Source organism: Drosophila subpulchrella, chromosome X, assembly GCF_014743375.2.
Source record: "Drosophila subpulchrella strain 33 F10 #4 breed RU33 chromosome X, RU_Dsub_v1.1 Primary Assembly, whole genome shotgun sequence".
NCBI lineage: Eukaryota > Metazoa > Arthropoda > Insecta > Diptera > Drosophilidae > Drosophila > Drosophila subpulchrella.
In genome coordinates, this window is record NC_050613.1 from 22093530 (window position 1) to 22108140 (window position 14611).

The window sequence follows — 14611 nt, forward strand, 5'->3', positions numbered from 1 at the left end:
TATTAATTAACTCGACCTGCAGCCTAAGTTCGCTTGGCCAGCCCTCCATTACCATGACTATCCACTGCCACTATCACCATCACCATCACCATCACCTTTGCCACCACCTCCTTCGACCGGAGGCTGCAGTGGCGTGGATTCCAGTGGCGCCCCAAGGCAAATTATGTTGGCTGTGTCCGGGTCCGTTTACCGTTTGCCATTTGCATTAATTAAGGTAAACAAACACAGAGACAGTGGTAGATAGGGTCCTGTTCTGTACTGTCCTGTCCTGTCCCTTGCTTCCTTCCACAGCCTCTGAGCTGATCATGTCCTGGCCATTGCTGCTTTCTTTCTTTCTTTCTTTCTTTTTTTTTCAACAACAACGACGCGTCGAACGGTGCTTAAGCTGTTTTAAACACCTTTTCAAATGGAGTTTTTCCTTGGGCTTCGTTTTGCGGCACGCACCGGAGTTCTGAATAACAATAACAACAAGAGTTACAATAAAAAAAAGAGCACACACATTCACAGTCACCGAAAAAAAAGCAACAACAAGAATCACGCGCGGCAACGCGGCACGCAGCACCTGTGCTTAAAGGAAGTGCGAGTTTTGGGGGGGAGGGGGGCGAGCTCGGTAAAAAAAAATAAGTATTGAAGAATGGAGTGAAACTCCAATTGACTGATTGACTGAATGACTAACTGACTGATTGACAGACTGACTAAAGGACTAACTGACCGATTGGCAGACTGACTGAAAGACTAACAGACCGACCGACTGACTGACTGACTGACTGTCTGATTGACTGACTGACTGATTGATTGACTGACTGACTGACGACAGTCGCCGCCAAGCGCGGAACGCGTTGCACGATTACGTTGTGACGACGTGACTGCGACTGCGACGACTGAACCGAACTGAGGCGCTGCAAAAGTGCCCAGCGCCACAAGAAGCGACGAACGGCGAGCCGAACGGCCATCAAAAGACCGAAGCCCCACGTTGGGCGCCACGAACTTTGCACGAGCGAAGTTTTGGGCCGAGGCGAGCACGTGCGATTTGCTGCATTGGCTGCGGCTCCTCTGTCAGCGGACTGGACTGGATCGGATGGTATGGAGTATGGAGCATGGAGTAGGGAGTAGTATGGAGTATGGAGTATGGAGCAGTTCCCAGAGCTGCACTCTTACTCCGCTGGCGCCTCTGCGTGTTGCGTGCTATGTGTGATGGGCTGTACTGTGCTGTGCTGTGCTGTGTGGCAGGTACCGCTCCTGTTCCCGCTGGCCAAAACCAAAGGCATACGAAAAACTCAACTGAACTGGGCAAAAGGCAAATAGTTTTAGTGCCACTTGGCACGAACAGAGGCCCAAAAAAAAAAAAAAACAAAAAAAAACGAATAAAATGGAGAACAACAAAGCAGCCGACACAACAACAAAGGCAAAGAGTAGCCTGGGTGAACATGGCTAAGCAAGAAGAGCGGGAACCAGGGACTCAGGGACACAGGGACACCACTGGCGACACTCGGGCACCGGCCGCTGGAAAAATGGGGGCCATGTCGGACCGAGGTGGGGTTGTCAGGCCAGGCAAATGCCGCTTGGGGCCGCTGAGGCGGCGGCCAGAGGCAAAACAACCAAAACACGAAAACTAGGTGAAAACTGTATATGAACCAAACACACACAAGTGAAAATCGAATCGAAGGAGAAACCACAAAAGCCATAACCCCAGCCCCATGTCCCCAACACCATATCCCATATCCCATATCCCATCTCCATAGCCAAGGTGTGCTGCTCTATTATTAATATGTGCTTTAAAACGCCGCCGGGCTCGTTATGCTCCTGTTCATATTCCTGTTCATATTGCTATATTCCCGTGCCTTGGCTTCCCTTTTGTTGGCTCCACTTGATTATAATAATGCGAATAACTGCACACTCACACACACACAGACAGTCGGGCCTAGCAGTAATGCACACAAGCACACACACTGTGACATATACGTGTCACGTGTGCACTTGAACGCTTTGCTTCCAGCGAGGGACAACGTGGCGTATGAGTAATGCAATTATTAATAAATAAACACATGGCACATTCACGCACACAAACGGGCGCGCAAACAAAGCATGCGAAAGTTCAGGAAGAAAAGAAAAGGAGAGGTGGACAGGACATTAAACGGAGCAGGGAAAGTACGGAGAAAGCTGGACAAAGCTCAGCTTTAAGCTCTCAACTTGGCTTTATCAAAGTTACGGTGATTATTTGTTTCCCAGCTTGAAAGCTTTTAAAAAGCAGTGTGCTTGAGTCAAGCTTACAAGCTCAAAAGGCCAAACTTTAAGAGCTTTAGCAGCCAGGGTGAGCTTTAAGCTCTGGTGTCCTGACTAAAAGAGGTTTGTCCTTTTGGAAATATCTTTATAAAATATGTGGAACTTTATTGAAACTTGCAGACGTGTGGAGAAATACTGGTTTGAATTTGAAAATCGAAACGTTTGTCAACAAGTTAGCATATTAAGGGTCGTTTTCTCGCTCTCATGTTTAACTAAAAGTATACAACTTAGGGAAATTCGAAGTTTAAAGTTTGACTTTTTCGGGAGGAACACAAAACGACCCACAGCTAAATAAATCATTATATTGATTGTGGAAATAACTTTTTTTTTACGTTGCTTGTTAGGCATACATATTCCAATTTTAAATGGTTATATATACAGAGAAAACTATCCAAGAACATTGTTCTTGAATTGAGAACATTGTTTTTGAATTGAGAACACTCGTTCTTGACACATACATTTTGGTATCAATATAAGAACGAAAGAGAAAAGTTAAATTGAGTTTATTTAATAACTTTTTAAAAAGTATACACTAAGGTCTGAACTAATAGTTTATTTGTACATACAATGCACTTAAATACCGCCAATTCATCTTGATTCTAACAAAATAAAAACATTTTCAACTTAAAAATGTCGTTCTATTTTTAAGAACATTTTCAACTAAGATGAGAACGTCAGAATTTTCTCTGTGTAATTTTTTAAAATTGTGCTTTCACAATGTCCTTTTAAAGCATCCTTGTTCTTGGTTTCGAAACAATTTTGCTTTCTTTGCAAAATTTAGGTTATCCTAAATAATCACCAAATCAAGTCGGAATATTGATATTTTATACAATTTCAGAAATCAAAAAAAATTTTCAAAGGGGTTCTTTGTAGCAAACATTTAGTTACTGTTACTGGAATTAACCTTTTTTTGTAATGATTATAGGCCCATTACAAACGGAAAAAAACACATGTTAAACTGAAATGGTCTTTGAGACTTTTAAATTAGTCCCAATTTACAAAATTAAAAAGCCATCAGATTAATTTTTTCTAAGATACGTTAGGGAGTTAAATTTTTGGATAAGTAATAGTTTCTTAAAATATTTTCCAAAATAATATCTTATTATTGTTATTTATCACTAATAAGGCAACTTAACCTGTTACTTTATAAAATCTTCAACTTAATCAATACGAAACTACACCCAATAAATAATATATCCCAAGTACGGTTAGGACTTGTATCTTGTGACTTACCTGCAGATGGAGATATCGGAAGGCATCGATTTTGGTCATCGTGGCGGGCGTAGGAGTGTTGCAAATAGGGAAACAGAGAAAGACAGTGATTAGAATGGGTTCCGAATATCATGCATGCTCATCAAGAGGCAAAGCTATACTTGGTACACAATACAAGATACGATAGTTATCATAAATAGATACTAGTTACAAGTGCCAAGCAAAGGCATTTGGCGGGCAACGGGTGCGAGTGGCAAATAAGGCGAAACAAGAAGCATAGTATTTTATATTGATAAATATGTATAGTACTCCATATGGGTATAGAGAGATAGATGTAGCGTATATGTAGAGCTGCCTGAGCCGAGCTGGTCAAGACTTACGGCTAGAACATGGATATAGATACATTCTATTTTTTGAATTGATAGAAACACTGGTTACATACACAGTCTCAGATGTTAGTTAGTATGGGTAGTTCCGAGTAGTACACACACACAGAGGCACACATATCACATCAAGGGGGTGGGGATGGGGGTTGGTTTGGTTTTGTTTGGGATTCGGAAGGGATAATCGGAGGTGGAAGGTGAAAGTGGGCTTGACTTTTCACTTACCCGCCAGCAACAAGTATCATCTGCATGGTTTCAGTTTCGGTTTCGGATTCGGTTTCAGTTTCGGTTTTATAATTCTGGTTCTGCTTCGATGAGCTCACTGAATCCTTGCCAATGTATTGTGTATCTGTGTGTGTTTTGTGTGTGTGTGTCTGAGAGTGTGTGTGCTAGTGCGCTAGTTGGTGTTTATGTGGTGTGCAGGTGTATTCGATGTGTGTTTGATGTGTTCGATGAGTCCTAGGGGTGAGCTAAATGCAGCTGCTGGTTAATTGGGCCCCGGGCCGCCTGCAGCTGCATGACGGCCGCCGCCTGGGCCGCTCCTGGCCCCTCGGGCGCCGAGAATCTCCCGCCGAAAGTCGCGCGTCGCTGTTAGCTTTGCCTCACTGTAGCTGTAGCTGTAGCTGTGGCCACTGCCGCTGCACGAACAATAACTGGCACTCGTCCTGGAAGCGTTGTCTGTGGTTTGTCTGCCTTTTCGGTTGCCATTTGCAGATCGTCGGCATTTGGTATGAATTTATATGGTCGCTTTTATCGGGGTCTGCCTATCGAACCGATCGATTTCGGGGGCCTGGTCGATCATCTAGGCTCACTGTGTGCAAATACTGATGGAAATTATTTATTTATCTCGGAACAGCCTATTTAAACAGTCTATCAGTTCAACAAAACTTCAGTTATCAATGGTCTCATGTTTAAATAAAATACATATTCAAATCTATTGTGATTGCAGTGAAGATAACTAGACAGCTTTATAAAATATGATAGTCCTTGGAGAGTCAATATTAAGTTAGAAAATTCTTGAAAACTTAATTCTTTAGAACTATTAAATAAAGGTAAATGACATATAGGGAATTCCAGTTCCAAACAATCTGTATGTTTAAAGAGTCTTTCCCAGTTTAAATATGAATAAATATAATTTTAATAATAGATATTAATACATTTTAATTAAAACATTATATAAGATCCCTATAAATTATTTACTTCACTGAAAATTGATATTCGCACTTGTAAATTTTAGTACTACAATATTTATAATTAATTATAATCATTATAATTAATTATTATAAGTATTCCTATGGGATTAAAGTTTTCAGAATTACGATAAGTGAAGTTTGGTGCTGTACTGTCATAAAACTGTCAAAAATACCATCTATTGAAACCAACAAAATCAATTGAAAACAAATTGATGTACAATCCAAATGTTTTGAAAGCTAAACCACCAAATGCAATTGCCAGGATGATCGACAGCCCCCATAAAAAAAGGAATAAAATCGAACTAAAGTTACACGGCACTTTGGATTGTTGTCATTTGTCGTTTTTAAGCACTTCGATGATTGCGGTTGATTCATTGTGGGTTTTTCGATTTCATTGCCGGTTCGGTTCTCCAGTTGTAATTACATTTTAGTGGCATTGGCATTGCGGTTTGGCCACATGTTGCTGCCAATTGTCGCTTGTTTACTTATTCATTTGTTGTGCACTTTGTTTGGGGCCCAAAGAGTAGCCTACATTTGGGGGCACCGAAAAAAAAGTGGTTGGTAATTTATAATTTCACTTGGCTTTCACTCGGCTTTCTTTTATCGTTCTTTTATCATTTGCCGCTGCGGCGTGTTTCATTCCGATTCGTTTTTTTTTTGGGCGGCAAGGTCGTTGCTTGGCGGATGCAGGCCACAAACACACACATAAAAAAAAACAGAAAATATTCTATTTATATATGCCCATCTCGCTTCCACAAACACAGGCACAAACACGCACAAACACGCACAGACACGCACAAACACGCATAGACACGGACACAGCTGTGGCAAGCAGCTGTTTTTGGGACTGGGCATCATCAGAGGGATACAAAAAAAGAGCTCTGTGTACCCCACAAAAAATTGGGGAACCCAAAAAAAATATATATAGAAAATATTGGGTACACTTGGGGGCGCTTTTCTTTTCAAAGGGCAACTGCCGTTGAGTTGCGCTCAAGTTGGCGCCACGCGGTCAACTGAAAACGCTTGCCACTGCCACTGTTCGTTGTTGCTACAGTAGAGAATATGCTGCCACTGCCACTGCCACTGCTGCGCTTCAATTAATTAATTAAACACAAATTTTCGTTTGCCCGCCGCGCATATAATTACAAAACAAAATATTACGCATACGCCATGGCGACGCCACAATTCCCCAGAGCAAAACCGCACACACACAGACACACGCACACACACACACACACAGAGTGATATAAAAAACAAAACACACATAAAAAAAATATACAGAAAGCGAAAGGAAATATTAATAAATGTAAATAAAACGAGAGCTTCGCACAGCTGCTTTAAAGGCTCTTCTTCTTCTGCTGCAGACATGCGCCTGACCCACACACACACTCAAACACACGCACACACACACACACACACAGAGTTTTCCTTCCTCACATTTTTGTTACTCCATTATAGAAATTTGTTTACATTTGGCTGGAGACAGGGAAAATAAAAGGAAACACCGGGTTATCGAAGAAAATTGAATAGTGTTTACACGGACAGACAAACACAGATAAGCACCAACACATTCATAATTAGCACACACACACACACACAATCATAGCCCTGTCTATTAATGAATGGTATTTTTTTTTTGAGATTTTTCTGCTTAGATGGAAGAATTTGGCCCGTTCGCCTGCGGCTCACATTGCGTATACGTAACGAAAATGCCGCGAAATGAGCGCGGTCCAAAATGTGAATGTGCTACTGCGGGCGTGTTCCGATTGCCAAATCGTTTCCCCAGCAGCACGAGAGAGCGAGAGAAAGGGGGAGAAAGTGGGGGGAAAGCGGGAGAAAGGCTTCGTGCGGAATGTCGGCATCTTACGGACACAGACAGCAGCACAAAAACACGGACATGTACCCGGCTTTGGCACTGTAACACTGACACACTGACATCGGAAAGCGTGTAAAATGCTTCGGAAAGAGGTGAAAAGGGGGCGTGGAAAAAGGGTGGAAAAGCGGGCGGAAAAGCGGGCGGAAATGCGGCCGGAAAAGTGGGGGGGGGGAAAGCGGTGTTTGGACCCAACGTAGCGTGGCAAAAGAAGGACTATGAAAAGCTTTTACAGTTAATACGCCTCGGCCAGCATTTGACCCTGCCTCAGAGTGTTGAACCGAGTTAACTCTTTGTTTCAATTAAGTTGGCCAAATTGTTTTGCCCCTGGCAGACAAACAAATATTTTTAGAGCACTGTACATCCACATTTGCCATCCCCAAAGGGTAAACGAATAAACAAACCCCAGGCAAAGAACTAAAAATAAATGAAAGTGATGCACAAAGCCTGGTTTTATTGTCACTACGGATTTAATTAACATGAATACGTGTGCTGACATTATTTTGATAAAGTATTGCGGTAAAAACAAATCATTTGGTTTCTTTTAAAAAACACTTTAGTTTTATCCTCAAGAAAATTGAAAACCAAATTAATAAGAACGTATTTAAAAAGAGAAATACATTTTAAGCTATTACATATTTTTCTTTTTCGGCAGTGAAAATCATATCGTTAAATCTCATCTACTAAATAAAGCCATTTAGGATCAAAGCCATTATTTACACGCTTAGCTTGTGTGCATTAATGTATATTGAACCTTAAATGCAGCAATTAAAATAGTAAATCAAGTCATTTGCTTTTTGGACAGGCCATTAATTATTCTTGAAACTATGAAACCAGAATGCGTTTATAAAGTTATGCGGCAAAAGCTTTTCATGGAAAATCGAACATTGTTTAATTTGATATTTTTGTTAGGTAAGCCACCGACGAAGGGATTATTATTTAAAAATAATAATATTTAAACCCCCAATTAATACTTTCAATTTAGGATTTTTGATCAAAACATTTAAATTTATGTTTGTAGCACTCGAAAAATCAGTTATTTCGATTTGCAGAGGATAATATCTCCAAAATCATAGTCACGGACACTATTTTTAATAGCTTAGATTAACCGCGTGGCACACTTATTTATTGCTATATGCACTTGAACAAAAAAAGCTCGCAAACAATAAGAAATTCCTCCGAAATGTGGCAATCGAAAGTTTTGCGAAGATTGCCAACTTGGTTGAATGGGAAAACTTCAAAAAAAAAATCACACACACTCACACAAACAAAAAATAGCAAAAATCACCAATTGATAGAAAATTGAGTTTCCTCAATCACACTTGGAAAAAAAACGGGCGCAGATAACACTAAAATGCCGGATGCTAACGGTAATGGTAATGGAAACTCAATGCAGAAGCCGCATGACAACAAAAAGGAAAGCGGCTAGAAGAAAAGTCCAATCTTCATGTTTCACATTTTTCCAAAACGTTTCCGTGGCATGGGAAATGCCCCAAAGAGAGAGAGAGAGAGAGAGAGAGAGAGAGCGAAAGAGAGAGTCACACACACACACACACACTGAAACAAAAAGACAGAGACGGAGCGATTGAGAGTGCAGCAGCATCGCACACACACACACGTTTTTGTTTGTTATTTCTTAATATGTGTATTTCCTTTGATGAAGATGAACGCACACACACACACACTCGCACACACACGGGGACTCTTGTGAAAGTGGAGAAAGCCGAGAAGAACATGTGAATTGGATCCGTGCGAAGGACTCAGCACGCAGGATATGCAGCATTCGCTGGATTCGCAGCAATCGCAGGATTTGCAGTATTTATGTAATTGGGGAGCATTTAACATCGAAAATTGGACTTTAATGCGATTGCTACTCTCGACTGGTTCCGCGTGCGACAGCGACGTTTATGCAACTGGCTGTGTCGATGTCGATGCCACATTTTCACCAGCTTTTCCCCCAGCACACGCACACGACTACAGGGACACCCACACACACACACACACACACACACACACCGACATCGATAGCGACAGCATTTGGGTGCAACAAAAGCAAGAACAAAAATTGATTACTAAAACTGTGGAAGGACTTTGGAGCGATGGCAAACAATGCAAATGAAACTGGCGAAAATGAGAATGGGAATGGGAATGGGCTTGGGGTATATAAAACGTTAAACGTTTCTTTGGCGCCACCGGAACCACACATTTCCCCCATTTTCCGCCCCCCTTTTCCGCCACCCCCCCCTGCCACCTGCCACCTGTCAGGTGAAAGGTGAAAGGCGGCAGAAAGGTGATCGGGGCTTCCAAATTCAGTTACAGTTACTTTTACGTCTGCGGCAAGAGTCAGTGGTGCTTTATATACCCATGTGTGTGTAATTATAGCCAACTGTTCCACATTCTGACACAGAGATATGCATTTAGCGTTTAGCCCGACTTGAGGCTTAGGCAAAAGTGCAAGACATACGTGTATGGCCGCGGGAGGAGGTGGATGCGGCAAAGGCCGCCAGACTAGCGCCAAATGCCACAGACAGCAAGCAAACAAAAAAAGCAGAAGGCAAACGAAACCGAAACTGTAACCGAAACCAAAAGAGGAACTAGAACGCTGCGAAAAACGGAGGCGGTACGGAAAAAAAGGGGCACACTTCAAAAAAAAAAGTTATAAAAATGCCAAAGATTCTCATGCCAAAAAGGTGATGAAGAAAAAGATAAATCATTGATGATAATATCTATGCAACCATCAACGCTGATTGCCAATTTCTTTAGCAAACTTCAATTGGAATATAACTTTTTCACACTAAGGATTCCGAAGTTTACGCTATAATTCCCAACCAGTTTAAGTCTTGAGCTCAGCTAAAACGTTTACCTTCGGGTATATTTTCCGAGCACTCTATTAGTCACATTTCTTGCAAGAAATAAATATGTCGTCATTAATAATTTTAAATATGAGGGACAATATTTAATACCCATGCATTTTTTTGACCATCCAAATTAATTTTGTAAGAAGTAGTTAAGCTGATATAATAATCTTTAAGATACAGGTATATATAAATACTGGTAGGTTTACTGAGTCGAAGTATTTCTTGATCGATTTAATGTTAGTGCACTTTTCAATAGCCTTTATTTTGTATAAAAATTACTCATCCTCATCCCATTCATCCCATTTTTTCTCAGTGCACAGATGGTAGGTGTGTGATGGTGGCAAACATGGCACGCAAAGTGTTCTAATGACGTTTAAACTTGGTTATCGGAGCAGAAGTCGAAGGAGATATCAGGCAGACAGCCAGAAGGAGCCGGGCATGACACACACACACAGACACACACACACACACACAGGAGGAAGGAAGAGGAAGATAAGAAAGCGGAAGTTGCAAGGAGAAGAAGAAAAGAAGCAAGTAGAGCAAAAAGGAAGAAGGAAGAGCAATTGACATTGATTGGTCGGTGGCCATCGGTGGGTTCATCAATCAATTCGATTGACTTGCGATTGCAGAAGCCAAAGAGGGGCACACAAGCAGAAAATAATAATGGAAAATTATATGTTATTCAATGGACAGAAAATATGGATTTACTTTATCGACAAACATGACTGCTGCACACACATATGAGGAGAACATCTGTACAAGAGGTTCCGTAACTACAACAAACCAATTGTCTTGACCTATAAATTTAAAACCTACTCTTACTTTTTATATTTATTAAATAATCATTTACGAAATATTTTTGTATACCATCTTGAGAGTTACAAAAACCTAAAAACCACATTTGCAATAATTTTTTATATGAAGGATTTATTCAGGAGTGCCAGAAAAATCCCCAGAGCATATTTCTTATTCCACATATTGCCTGCACCATTTTTCACGACATGTACACCTTTTAAAATCCCTAGCTTCATTATTATTTATCACTCCTAATATCTTTGCTGCACCTTGCACTTTCACGTGTCTTTTTGCAGTGGAAAAAGTGAGACAGAACTTTCACCTCTGCCCCCCTTTTTTCCGGGGAGTTTCCCCAAATGGATGGACTTTTTCAAAAACTAGCGTCGAAGCAAAGTGGAAGCGGTCAATGAAATTTATTTTTGGCTGGGTCACCGCACACACAAGCATGTCAGGAGGTGAAGGGGCGGAATTTGCGTATCAATTGATTTTCCGAGAAGGAAAATGCACCCCCCCCCCGCCCCCTCTCCACCCCTTGCCCCGTTCAACATTTTATCGAAGTCAAATCAAATCAAATCAAGGAATTGTGCATAATTTAGCTGTGCTAGTGGTTTTCCCTTTGTTTTGGCCAATCAATTTTTAATTTCTAATTTTATCTGATGGCTGGACTGGATTGCAAGAAAAAGAGGGGAAAAAAATCAATGCGTGAAGCCGGAGAAAGCGAACTGCAAAAAAAAAATATGGGGAAATGGGGGACACAACCCGGCATATATTTACATTTTTTCGATCTCATCCTTGATGGCATGGACTACAAACATCCTGGAGCAGTTGCTGCTATTGCTGTTGCTGCTGTTGCTGTTGCTGCTGTTGCTGTTGCTGCTGTTGCTGCTGCTGCTGCAACTCCACTTGACCAACACAAGGCACAGGCACAAATCACGTGAAAAAAATGTGAAAAACTTGAACAAAAAGAGAATGGCAATTCGCTGGCCGGCCAGAATGCGTTTTGCTCGGCCAAAAACCGTCGACGGCCATTATCCTGCCAACAGGAGGCAGCAACACACACACGAAGATCGAATGGGGGATCCGTAATCCCTGATCGAGCGATCCGCGATCCCTGATCAGACCACACACACTTCTCAGCTGGCAATCGAATATTTTATAAATTTTATCCGCATCGAGCGAGGAGCAGGCAACGCTTCCGCTTTCCGCGCCGAGTGCAACTGCAACTGCAACGGCAGCAACATCAGGCCGAAAAACCTAAAACCGAAAACCAGAAACCCAGAACCGAAAATGTTTTGCCTGACTGCCGAAAAATATAAAAAAAAAAAAAAATGGCAAAAATAACAAATACAAAAGGGCAGACTCAATTCAAACGCCAGGCAACAACAATATTTGTCGCCACAGCAGCAGCAGCAGCAGCAGCAGCAGTTGTTGCAGTGGCAGCAGCAACAACAGCAAACGACTAGGCAGTAAAAATTTCAAAAATTACACCAGCAACAACAAGTGGAAAAGGGCAACGCAGACGCCACAATTTTTGGGCATCCAACTGGCGAAAGGCACTTGCAACAACAGCAACATCAGCTGCAGCAGCAGCAGCAACAACAGCAACACTGGCCACAACGACAACAATCAAAGACATTGGAGACACCGAAGGCAGCGACGTCGACGGCAGCAGCTGCGGCAATTGTTGCTGTTGCTGTTGCCATTTGAACTGCAGCAGCAGCAACAGCAACAGCAACACCAGCAACACTAGCAACACCAGCAATTGCAGCCACTTGAGTGCCCAATAGGCCCAGCCAAACATACACACACATATGTGTACAGTGCACATATTCATGTGCCCACAAGGGTGTGCGAGTGTGCGAGTGGCTGCCTCAGTGTGTGTCCAACACATTTATAGCTGACACTTTGTCATACGAGGCGCTTGACAAAAATGTTATTTATACAGGGCAAGAGCACACATTTATACGGCCAAGAAAAAACAGCAGGCCATATCAAGTACTTAAAGCAACGACTACAGCACAGCCCTCACTTTTCAATGTTTCCATTTCATTTTGAATATAAATATAATAATATAACAAAGCTAATTAATTTTTCAACAGCCATTAACATAGGTTTTTAAAAAATTAAAGTGGTAATTTTATTCAAGCAAATACCTTCTTTTTTGAAACATTTGTATTATATTGATATTAATATGAAACATATTTATAATACCACATTAAAGACTTTAAGACCTTATGACACTTGCTTGATTTTAAACTAACCTATTTGATTTCATTTAAAGGTCATGACAACCTACAGAGAAAAAATATGTTTATTTTAAGAACTGGTTTTTAAATTTAAATATTAAATCATTTTTTTGTTGCCATGCCATTTTTAAATAAGCCCAGTCGATTAGTTAAAAATCCAGCCAGTGTCATAAGGGCTTGAATAATATTTTATAATGAATTTACTTTTTTTTGCATATACTATATCTTTTTTTCCTTGTGATTTTATGTATTAAAGAGGCTTAAATAGAATATAAGATTGAAGAAGTATGTTAACTGGCTTCAAATATTCCTCTTTCCACCCTGGTCTACTTTACTTATCAGTCTAATGATATAATTGAGAAGAGCTAAACCCTTTTATAGAACAAACTATAATATTTCATAATTTAAATTTATATAATAATAAGTATAAAAGGTTACCCTGATAAGTAGGTGTGTCTGCCCAAAGTCAGGGCATAACCGATTCGCTCTAGATCGGAACTGGAACTTGTTATTGCCATTGCTGTTGATTGCTGTTGTTGCCGTTCGCCCTTTGGCCAATTTGCTTATTGTTCGCCTTTTGGCTCCGTTTTGCCTTCTGGCTGCCTTTCCCCCCATTTTGGTGTCAAACATGCAAAACATCACACAGAAATTTAAAGTCTGTTCGGGCGGGGAAATTAATGGAAGAACTGGGCTGAGAGCGGAGAATGCGTCCCCTGGCTTTAAGAGGAATACAAATAGAGAAATGGGGGAAAGGGGGTGAAAGCGAAGAAAGCGGGGAAATGGAAATAGGCCCGCTGTCACATGTCACATTCTGTCATATATGCGGAACAATAAAAGAAAGCAGCGGGCGGCGGCGGCGAAGGATATTCGCCAGTATGAGAAAAGTTGGCAAAAATCGCTTGCGTGATTCCATTGAAAGTTTATGACGGCAAATAAATGACAACAGCAATCTGAAAGTCGGCGGTCATAAAAAAAGATGAACGACAAACTGTCGCGGAATAAATCGCTGCTGACGTCGTCACTTTGCCCCGCCCCCTTTTCTATAACGACAATGTATACAAACATACGTACACTGACAAAAAAATATATATATGCAAATAAAGTTTCATATAAGATATATATTTTAGTTAAATACAAAATGATAATATTTAATACAAGACATATTGAATAGAAAATATTTAAATCAGGAATCAAAATAGTACATGCTGCAAGCATTACGTCATTTAAACCATATAATTTAAAAATCTTTAAATAAGATATAAATATTAAATTAAATATTTTTCTATTTAAAATTGATATTCATAATTCATATTTCAATTGAAAAATAATAATAAAAAATAATTTCATTTTAAAATCAATGTTTAGAATGTTTAAATAAAGTATAATAATTAAATTTACTAGTACCCTAATTAAAATCAATATTCATAGTTCATATTTCAATTGCTAAAAATCTTACTATTCATAATTTTTCCCTGTGTACATATAGATGTATTTCTTGCGAATTTTTGTCGCAGCGCTCAATAAATAAGTAAATGCAGGCCAAAGTGCAAAGACAAAGACAAAGAGCCCAGGTGGGAAAGGTGAGAAAAAGTGAGACAGGTGAGCCGGGTCTGCGACTTCGGTGACGTCAGCGATTGGTAGGTGGGGCGGGTTCATCAACAGGGCCTAATGGATTTTTTTTAGCCACCTAGCCTGCAGTGGCGACCTTCGCGCCAAAGGGGCGATGGGCGATGGGCGATGGGTGTTGGGTGGTGGGTGGTGCAGGGTG

General features: G+C 40.7%; 1 protein-coding gene across 15 annotated transcripts in view; it reads right to left on the reverse strand.

Annotated features, from left to right (window-relative positions):
* LOC119557334 (potassium voltage-gated channel protein Shaker) overlaps positions 1-14611 on the reverse strand; it is a 126647-nt gene that overhangs the window by 66615 nt on the left and 45421 nt on the right. Inside the window, exon 1 of one of the 15 annotated variants that reach the window (XM_037870070.1) lies at positions 11372-11625. The exons of 8 other annotated variants lie outside the window; for them this stretch is intronic. In XM_037870070.1, the coding sequence (XP_037725998.1) occupies positions 11372-11412 (41 nt within the window). In that variant the 5' untranslated portion in view covers positions 11413-11625. Of the gene's footprint in view, positions 1-784; positions 884-4103; positions 4655-11371; positions 11626-14611 lie in introns of those variants that run through there. 6 more of the 15 variants (XM_037870069.1, XM_037870059.1, XM_037870063.1 and 3 more) reach the window with 6 other exon arrangements.